At 36.6% G+C, this 10,282-nt stretch overlaps 1 protein-coding gene across 1 annotated transcript in view; it reads right to left on the bottom strand.

Annotated features, from left to right (window-relative positions):
- Nucleotides 1-16: 16 nt before the first annotated feature.
- The window catches only part of ccdc134 (coiled-coil domain containing 134), a 10,401-nt gene continuing 135 nt past the window's right edge, over nucleotides 17-10,282 (bottom strand). Inside the window, exons 1-7 of the mRNA XM_084121459.1 lie at nucleotides 10,248-10,282; nucleotides 6,619-6,723; nucleotides 6,414-6,535; nucleotides 6,109-6,193; nucleotides 3,331-3,512; nucleotides 3,166-3,237; nucleotides 17-1,105 (exon numbers count right to left, since the gene is read on the bottom strand). The exon at nucleotides 10,248-10,282 is cut by the window's right edge and continues 135 nt beyond it. Of these exons, the coding sequence (XP_083977585.1) occupies nucleotides 980-1,105; nucleotides 3,166-3,237; nucleotides 3,331-3,512; nucleotides 6,109-6,193; nucleotides 6,414-6,535; nucleotides 6,619-6,718 (687 nt within the window). The 5' untranslated portion in view covers nucleotides 6,719-6,723; nucleotides 10,248-10,282 and the 3' untranslated portion in view covers nucleotides 17-979. The remainder of the gene's footprint in view (nucleotides 1,106-3,165; nucleotides 3,238-3,330; nucleotides 3,513-6,108; nucleotides 6,194-6,413; nucleotides 6,536-6,618; nucleotides 6,724-10,247) is intronic.

The following is a 10,282-nucleotide window of genomic DNA, read 5'->3' as shown; positions in this document are numbered from 1 at the left end:
CGAGAAACAGCAAGAGTTTGTTCAATAAACTTTATTAATTCTGTCAGTAATAATCTCCCACAGATGCTGAACAGACTTATTCCACTAACAGTCACATGATCAGATCGATAAAGCCCGTATGAAAGCGTGTCGATCGTCTGAAACCCCTCCAGCAGCCGGACAAACTGAAGCGAATCAGCACAGAACCGCATTCACACTGACATCAGTTTGATTCAGATTCATGGTTAAAGAGTTTCTCTGGCAGTGCAGCTCTGATCTGAGGTCAGATCATTAACGCTTGTCCGTTTCACATGTGCTAAATATACAAATCTTTAATCAATAATAGTTTCAAAAGAAAGCAGAAAGACATTAAATCACCAACAATTCTCTCATTAAGACTATAAGGTATCCCCAAATAAAGCATTTATATTTAATCAAAACAAATGGATTTTATATGTGTGGAACCAATTTCTGACTTTATATTATCAAAACGTATCAAGTTTGTGTTAAATATTGAAATAATCTGCCACTGCAGTGTCCAAAATACCTTAATCTGACACACAAACCTACTTAGACTCCGCCCACTCAACAGACTCCACCCACTCTGGTTACCCTGACAAAGAAGACTCCGCCCACTTAGACCACTCCCACTCACTATCAATTCTCCCACTGATCACTCCACCCACTATACATGACCACACCCACTCGGGCTACCCTTACAGGCATGAACCCCACCCAATCAGATAACTCCTCCCACTCTTACAACCCCATTAATCTGACCCCTCCCCCTCCCATGGCCCTTCCCCCTTATCCCCAGTACAGAGCTACAGCACTTAACACACACACACACTACCAGAAGTGGATCTAACGCAGAGTCTCCTCAATCAAGCAGAGTTGAACACAGAAGTGTTCAGAGACTCGTTGTGAAACCTGTAAACCTGTCGAGGCCCGTGAGAGATCCAGCACAGGCTCCCTGATTGAGTGTGAGCTTCTCCCGCCTCTATAACTCGCTGCGAGAGCGAGAGATGCGCGGGCCCTTGCGGATCTCTTTCCTCTTCTCCTCCTTCCTCCTCCTCTTCTCTTCCTCACGCAGAATCTTCTGGAAGGCTTCGGCCGTGTGCAGCACCTGAAACACACAGACTCACTTCAGCACAACACAGTCACACTGAAGTTCACACATTAACAAACATGTACACTGTAGAACAATCAAGTAGAAACCAAAGCAAAACAGTCACTATAAATCTAATGGTAATTATTATTACGGTTTATTGATTGATAATTTAACAGGAGAATGTATAGAAGTCTTTAAACACAATCTGAGTTTATCTTCTTGACTGATGAACAACATCTGAAGCTCTGCTGACTCCTACTGGCTCCATCTACTCACTACAGCCCATCAAACACACTGATTTTGTCCAATAAATACTTTAATATGAGTGAATAAAGTGCATTAAAACTCATTTTAGATTGATTAGTTAGATTTTTTTTATCAATTTAATTTAAAATGAGTAAATTCAGACGGTTCATGTTTTCATACATTAGATTTTTTTTTAAATGTTTTTCTTTTTAAGTTACATATTTTTATTAATTGAATTTAAAATGAGTATATTAAGACAAAAAAAATTATCAAATATCGGAGTAAACTGAGAATTTTTTTTCATGTTTAGAATTTATATATATATATATAGAATATGTTCATGTTTTCAAATATTTATGTAAAATGAGAACAAGTTTTTTAGAATTTTTTTTTAATGAAAATACATTTTTAGCCATAAATGAACTGAAATATAAAATGTAATTTTTATTTAAAATGTTTTATTTTGTGATTAACTGTTTTGATTTTATCATAATTTAATTTAAAACGAGCAAGTTCAGACTGTGGGTCAGATGTACGTACATTTGCGAACGCAGTGTTAATGGCCAAGACGCAGAAAGCGCTTGATGTGAAACCGCAGTGTGTGTGTTATGTACCAAACCTGCAGTTCCTCAGGTAATCAGCGCCTGTCCCCACCCACTATACCGTAAATTGCGCATATTTAAAAGCGCAATTGAATGGGCCTCCTCCTCTCTTTCCATCATGGATCAGCCACCAAGTCAGGCAAAACAGCGAAAACAAAAATTTAGCGATAACGAGGTTGATCTGCTTGTTCATGAGGTAACAGCAAATTTAAACATCATACAAGGCCAGAATTCCACACCCACACAAAAGATTCTGGACCGAAATCACAAAAAACATTTTTTTCACTCATTTCAATTTCATTATTTTTCATTTTCACTCAACTGAAAAAGTGTGATTCTTGTGGCAAAAATCTTTTCAGCTCGTCTCCTTAGCCTATGTGTTCGTCTTGCTCGGATTACTGCTGCCATTTCAGGAAACCCGCTTCCTAAGTTACACCTGCTTTTAAGAGGTGGAGGATTTTCAGCGCAAAATAGAGGCGTGCTTTCACCCTTTTTTTTTATGTACATAACGCAGAATATATAGTTAGGCGCAGTTTACGCTTCCCCTCCCATCTCTTTATGTGACACTCCCACTTTCCCCTGACACTAAAAGCGCATTTTGAAATTTTCAGTTCCCGCAACATGCAGTCTGCGCTTTCATCTCGGTGCGTCCCGTTCATATGAACCTCGCCATGGTTTTATGCGCACTTTGAGAAGAAACAAATACACCTGAAGTGGGCGCAAAAGCGTTAGTACATCTGGCCCAGAGTGTTTTCAAAAATGTAAGTAAACTGAATTTTTTTGTGCATTTAAAAAAAAAAAAAATCAGTTTTTGATTAGCTGGTTAGATTTTGTTATTAATTTATTTAAATCAAGTTTAGACTGTAAATGTTTTTTAAAAAGTTTTCAAATATTTGAGTAAAGTGGAAACAAGTTTTTAGAATATTTTTAAAAAAGAAAATTGCTGAAATTAAATTGAGTTCAATTTGAGCCATTAATGAACTGCGATTTATAATGTAAAATAAAGGAAAACAACAGTGTTACATTTAATGTACATATTAATTTGTACGGTGACTGAAAAACACATTGGTTAACCCCCAATTTCATTATTAACAAAATCCAGTGGACATAAACATGACAATCACATCAAAAATATAACATATAATTATTATTAGATTATTATAATATATAATATCCATCTATATGTGTGAGTGTGAGTGTGTGTGTGTGTGTGTGTGAGAGACTCACGTCATCTCGTTCAGTGCGATACGGGTTGAGGAAGTCAGCAGATTTCTCTGTGATGCCCAGTTCCTGTGACATCTGAAGCAAACACAAACACACACACACAAGTAAAGCTCATTTACTCTGAATAATGTCATCATGCTGCTATTTCCCATGATGCCGAGCGCTGACCAGCGTGAGCACGTGCTGATGCGCTCCTCCGCTGAAGACGCCGGTCTGGTTGCAGAAGCGCAGGCCCCAGCGCAGCAGAGCGCTCCAGTCCGCGTGACGCTCGTAGTAATGATGAACGATACGCGGGAACCGCAGAGCCACGTCCCCGAAGAACGCCGTGTTCTCCACCACGTGAGAGTACGCTAGAGAAAACACACACACACACACTCAACTCGGTCAAATATTATTAGAAATCTCCACCACGTGAGAGTACGCTAGAAACACACACACACACACACACACAGTTATTTAAATTTTTATTTCAGGATTCTTTGATGAATATAAAGTTCAAAAGAACAGTATTTATTTGAAATATAATCTTTTGTAACATTATAAAATGTCTTTACTTTAACTTTTGATCAATTTAATTCATCCTTGATGAATAAAAGTATTAATTTCTTTAATTTCTTTCCCCCAAAAAATTAAATAAATTCTTACTGAGCCCAAACTTTTGAACGGGAGTGTTTAATGTTACAAAAGCTTCTTTTTCAGATAAATGCTGTTCTTTAAAACTTTATATTCATCAAAGAATCCTGAAATAAAAGTATAAATAACTGTTTTCAACATTGATAATAAGGAGAAATGTTTCTTGAGCATCAAATCATATTAGAATGATTTCTGAAGGATCATGTGACACTGAAGACTGGAGTAATGATGCTGAAAATTCAGCTTTGATCACAGGAATATATAATATAATTAATTATTATATTATTAATTAATTATATTAATTATTATTAATTATGTTAATATTATATATGTTTTACACTGGAATAATATTTCACTGTTTTTACTGTGTTTTTGATCAAATAAATGCATAAGAGAGTCTTTTGTCCAGTGATGTGTATATATACAGCGGGGGAAATAAGTATTGAACACGTCATCATTTTTCTCAGTAAATATATTTCCAAAGGTGCTATTGACATGAAATTTTCACCAGATGTTGGTAACAACCCAAGGAATCAGTACATACAAAGAAACCAAAACAAGTTAAGTTATGTGTAATAATGTGAAATGACACAGGGAAAAAGTATTGAACACATGAAGAAAGGGAGATGCAAAAAGGCATGGAAAGCCAAGACAACTGCTGAAAACTTACAGTAATTAAAAAGCAATCCAGCCCCCTGTCAGTGGAAATTAATAACAGCTGGTTCAGTCCCAAATGATGGCCTACAAAAAGGTCTCATTGCCAAGGTGTCACACAAGACACATCTCATGATGGGTAAAAGCAAAGAGCTGTCTCAAGACCTTCGCAACCTAATTGTTGCAAAACATAATGATGGCATTGGTTATAGGCGCCATTCTAAGCTTCTGGATGGTCCAGTGAGCACTGTTGGGGCCATAATACGGAAGTGGAAAGACAATAATTTCACCATAAATTTGCCTCGACCAGTGCTCCTCGCAAGATTTCTGACAGAGGAGTGAAAAGAATAATCAGAAGAGTTGTCCAAGAGCCAAGGATCACTTATGGAGAGCTTCAAAAAGACCTGCAGATAGCAGGTACTGTTGTCTCAAAGAAAACAGTAAGTAATGCACTCCACCGCCATGGCCTGTATGCACGCTCACCACGCAAGACTCCATTACTGAAAAGAAAGCATGTTGAAGCTCATTTAAAGTTTGCTGCACAACATTTGGAAAAGCCAGTGAAATACTGGGAGAATATAGTGTGGTCACATGAGAGCAAAATTGAACTGTTTGGATGCCATAATACACACCGTATTTGGAGGAGAAATGGCAGAGCACATTACCCTAAAAACACCATACAACTTGGTGTTGGCTCTTGGACAACTCTTCTGATTATTCTTTTCACTCCTCTGTCAGAAATCTTGCGAGGAGCACTGGTCGAGGCAAATTTATGGTGAAATGATTGTCTTTCCACTTCCGTATTATGGCCCCAACAGTGCTCACTGGACCATCCAGAAGCTTAGAATGGCGCCTATAACCAATGCCATCATGATGTGTTGGAACAATTAGGTTGCGAAGGTCTTGAGACAGCTCTTTGCTTTTACCCATCATGAGATGTGTCTTGTGTGACACCTTGGCAATGAGACCTTTTTGTAGGCCATCCGTTGGGACTGAACCAGCTGTTATTAATTTCCACTGACAGGGGGCTGGATTGCTTTTTAATTACTGTAAGTTTTCAGCAGTTGTCTTGGCTTTCCATGCCTTTTTGCGCCTCCCTTTCTTCATGTGTTCAATACTTTTTCCCTGTGTCATTTCACATTATTACACATAACTTAATTTCTGAGCTTATTTGTTTTGGTTTCTTTGTATGTACTGATTCCTTGGGTTGTTACCAACATCTGGTGAAAATTTCATGTCAATAGCACCTTTGGAAATATATTTACTGAGAAAAATGGTGACGTGTTCAATACTTATTTCCCCCGCTGTAGTTGATATTTAATCTCAATATTACATTTACATGTATTCATCATAAGAACACAGCAGTTCTTGTGTTTAGAAACTGATAGATGTCAATCTATAATGAAATTAAACTGTATATTGATGAATATAATAATGTCTTTGAGCTGATTTGGAGACTTTAGCTCAGCAAATACTGATATATGAGTGTAATCACATTCAGCTTGTTTTTGATTGATGTTTTTCCTGTTTATTTCTGAACAGCATGAAGCGCTACACACATAAATGACATGATTTCAGAGGGTGTGTGTGTGTGTTTTGAGTGTTCAGTGTAAAGTGATGAGTGATAATCGAGTGTAATATCAGTAAGAGTCTCTTCACCTTCTTTGATTTTGTCGTCGAGTGGAAACGGATCGTCCGGCTGCATGTTAGCAGCGATAAGAACAGCTCTGGAGTCCTCCAGCACCTGCACACACACACAGAGAGATCAGACTCAATCAGGCACTCTATATCAGACTGAGGCGCTCTCTCTCTCTCACACACACACACACACACACACATACACAATCTTTATCAGACTGAGGCTCTCACACACACACACACACACACACAGAGATCAGACGCTCTTCATCAGACTGAGGCTCTCACACACACACACACACACACACACACACACACACACACACCTTGAAGAGGCCCTTCAGCATGATGTCGATGATCTTGTACTGCTGGTTGATGTCGTTGAGCTCCACCAGGTTCTTCAGAGCCTTCAGCTGATCTTTCCTCTTGGTCTCGAACAGACGCTTATCTGAGGGAGACGTTCAGGACAACAAACCACACACACTCACACACTCAAACACACACACTCACTGGTGTGAGTGAGGAGGATACAGATCTCCAGGTTGGAGTCGTGTCGATGTCTCGGTGTGTCCGAGTCAGAGCCGAGGGCCGCCGGAGCCGCCAGTAGCAGCAGAGCGCAAACACTCAACATGACCACTAGAGGGAGACACACACACACACACACACACCAGAACAATCACAGAAATAGTGAGATATAAACTCGGAATTGCATGAAAAACTCAAAATATTGAGATATAAATTTAGAATTGTGAGGGGAAAAAACAGCAGAAAAAAATCTTTCATTCTGTACAGTTACAAGAACACTGATGTGCTGGACTCTATAAGCTTGTTTTCGCCATGAAATAAAACATTTAAAAAGGTAATCGCAACTTTTTCCTCACAATTTTTACTTTTTCTCGCAATTCAGAGTTTATATCCCACAATTCTGAGAAAAAAAGTTGGAATTGCGAGGTAAAAAGATGCAATTGTCTTCTATATATTTTTACTATTTATTCTCGCAATTCAAAGTTTATATCACATTGAGCTGTGAGATAAAAAAAAATGGAATTGCGAGAAAAAGTCAGAATTGTGAGATATTAATTTGGAATTGCGGAAAAAAAAAAAAGGCAAAATTGTGAGATATTCAACTAATTGTGAGGGGGAAAAAAAGTCAAAATTGTGAGGTAAACTCATTAATTGCATGAAAAACTCAAAATAGTGAGATATAGGCTAAACTCAGAATTGTGAGGAAAAAGTCAGAATTGTGAGATATTAACTCGGAATTGCGAGAAAAAAAAGTCAGAATTGTGAGATATTAACTCGGAATTGAGAGAAAAAAAGGCAAAATTGTGAGATATTAATTTGGAATTGTGAGAAAAAAAGAAAAAATTTAGATAACAGAATTGCGAGAAAAAAAGTCAAAATTGTGAGATATTAACTCGGAATTGTGACAAAAATGTCAAAATTGTGAGGTAAACTCGTTAATTGCGTGTAAAAGTCAAAATAGTGAGATATAAAACTCAGAATTGTGAGGAAAAAAGTCAGAATTGTGAGATATTAACTCGGAATTGCGAGAAAAAAAAGTCAGAATTGTGAGATATTAACTCGGAATTGAGAGAAAAAAAGGCAAAATTGTGAGATATTAATTTGGAATTGTGAGAAAAAAAGAAAAAATTTAGATAACAGAATTGCGAGAAAAAAAGTCAAAATTGTGAGATATTAACTCGGAATTGTGACAAAAATGTCAAAATTGTGAGGTAAACTCGTTAATTGCGTGTAAAAGTCAAAATAGTGAGATATAAAACTCAGAATTGTGAGGAAAAAAGTCAGAATTGTGAGATATTAACTCGGAATTGCGAGAAAAAAAAGTCAGAATTGTGAGATATTAACTCGGAATTGAGAGAAAAAAAGGCAAAATTGTGAGATATTAATTTGGAATTGTGAGAAAAAAAGAAAAAATTTAGATAACAGAATTGCGAGAAAAAAAGTCAAAATTGTGAGATATTAACTCGGAATTGTGACAAAAATGTCAAAATTGTGAGGTAAACTCGTTAATTGCGTGTAAAAGTCAAAATAGTGAGATATAAAACTCAGAATTGTGAGGAAAAAAGTCAGAATTGTGAGATATTAACTCGGAATTGCAAGAAAAAAAGTGAATGGCGAGAAAAAAGTCAAAATTGTGAGAAAAAAAAATCACCAGAAACAAGCTTTCATACTGTACAGTTAGGCTACAAGAAGACAAAATATTATATAAAACAAAAAATAATAATGTAATCAATAATTAAAATTGCATAAATAAACATCACAAATGCATCTGTTCACAACATAATGGCCATTATAAAAGAGTTTGAATTACTCAAATCTTCTCTAAAATTCAAGTAAGTATTGAACCTTTCAATAAATAAAATGAATAAATAATGTATGATTTCAAATTTAACATCAGACTAAAGTGGAAACATGAGAATATTGACACTAAACCAGTGGAAGATGATAATCCAAACCTGTGTGACTTTCTTTCTTTCTTCTGTTGAACACACAACATATTATGAGAAACATGTTTTTGGTAGGGATGCACAGATAGGGTTGTTTTTTTTGCCGATACCAATTTGAACAAACAATCCGAGTCCGATATTTGGCACTTTCTCTCTTATTTGAAGTTTTGTCATTAAAATGGACAGTTTTGATCATGTTTTAAATTAGCAAAGGTATACAGTGATGGTACTAGTTAATTTATTGCTGTATCATCAAATCATTTCTAATGAACATGGATTGGATCCATTTAATTCAGCAGGCAAACATAAACACATAAATAAACACAACAGAACAGGATACAAGCACATAAACAGTGCTTTTTATGGTTGGTTTAAAAGTAGTTTCAGGTACAGAAATAAAGTAAACTAATGTAAAATAACTTGCATATTCTTCACTGTATAAATTAAATGCATATAATCCTAAGTTACAAAAGTCAAGAGTAGTGAGCGATTTTCTTTGGACGTGTTTGAATTTCTCTCAGAGAGCAGAACTGAGTCCAGTTGTGCTTGAATATTTAAGTTCGCAAGGCTTAAAACCTCAAAGGATACTTGCCGCATTTTGTACATATTTCATTTAGTTTTGGCAAGTATATAATTATTCTACCCAAAGAAAAACATTGGATTATGAAAATGAGATATTATACAGCTCAGTGCCTTCTTCACACAGTTAATTAATGACCCGTCGGTTTGTTATATCGGCCTATTTTCATGCTATAGCTGATGGCTGTGAATTGATCAAAAACAAATCAGCCGATACATCGGTGCATCTCTAATGATTTTGTCCATATAATGAAGGGTTCAAAGTTGTGTGATCCCCAATGTTCTTCAGAATATCTTCTTCAGCGTTCAGCAGAAGAGAGTCGCCATACAGGCTGGAAATGACACGAGGAATGACCCATTTCTGGGTTATGCGATCCTTAAATAAATTACTCGACTGGAAGCTTCAAGACAAAATCCTTGTGAGTGTAATAATCATACCAGATGGTTGTTATGTGATACACACACAGTTCAGACTGTCTGAAGTGTGTATTAGTGTTGTTTAGACGTGATGCTCCAGCATCTGCTTCAGACTGACTGAAACTATAAACCCCGAGGGATTTGTGTTTAATATTTCATGTTTGCTCAGAACCAAACCCACAGTTCTACTTCCTGTCCTGAGACACAGAGCTCAAACCAGACTAGTTATTAATCTATAACACATATAATAAGTATAAATAATATTATTGTACTATTATTAATAGTAAAAAATATTATTAACCAATATACTTATTATTTTGCAGTCAGTCAGATAATGTAACCCCTCCTCATAGCAGCAAGGGTTAACCAGTCCAGTCGTGTCAACTATAGTGTCTAATAGCATAGAAATAATTCATACACAGAGGTTCCAGCATCATAATTCACATGGGAATACCGCAGTACTGGATGATTACCATGTTAATTTACCCTGGTATTCAAACAGCACCATATTACTATGGTATTTGATTCGACCATCATAACCATTAGCAACTGAACTGATATTAAATATATCTAATAGTATATAAATCACGAGAGTATATTATAGAATAGAGAGCGCATCCCTACATTGCGTCGCGTCATAATCAGTGCAGATGTTGCAGCGGTGATCGCGTGCGTGATGCGGATCGCACTCACCTTCACCTTCAACGCGAAGCGCGCGCGATCATCGG

This window comes from Abramis brama, assembly GCF_963993115.1.
Source record: "Abramis brama genome assembly, chromosome: 1".
Taxonomy (NCBI): domain Eukaryota; kingdom Metazoa; phylum Chordata; class Actinopteri; order Cypriniformes; family Leuciscidae; genus Abramis; species Abramis brama.
This window is presented reverse-complemented; position numbering and strand designations above follow the sequence as displayed.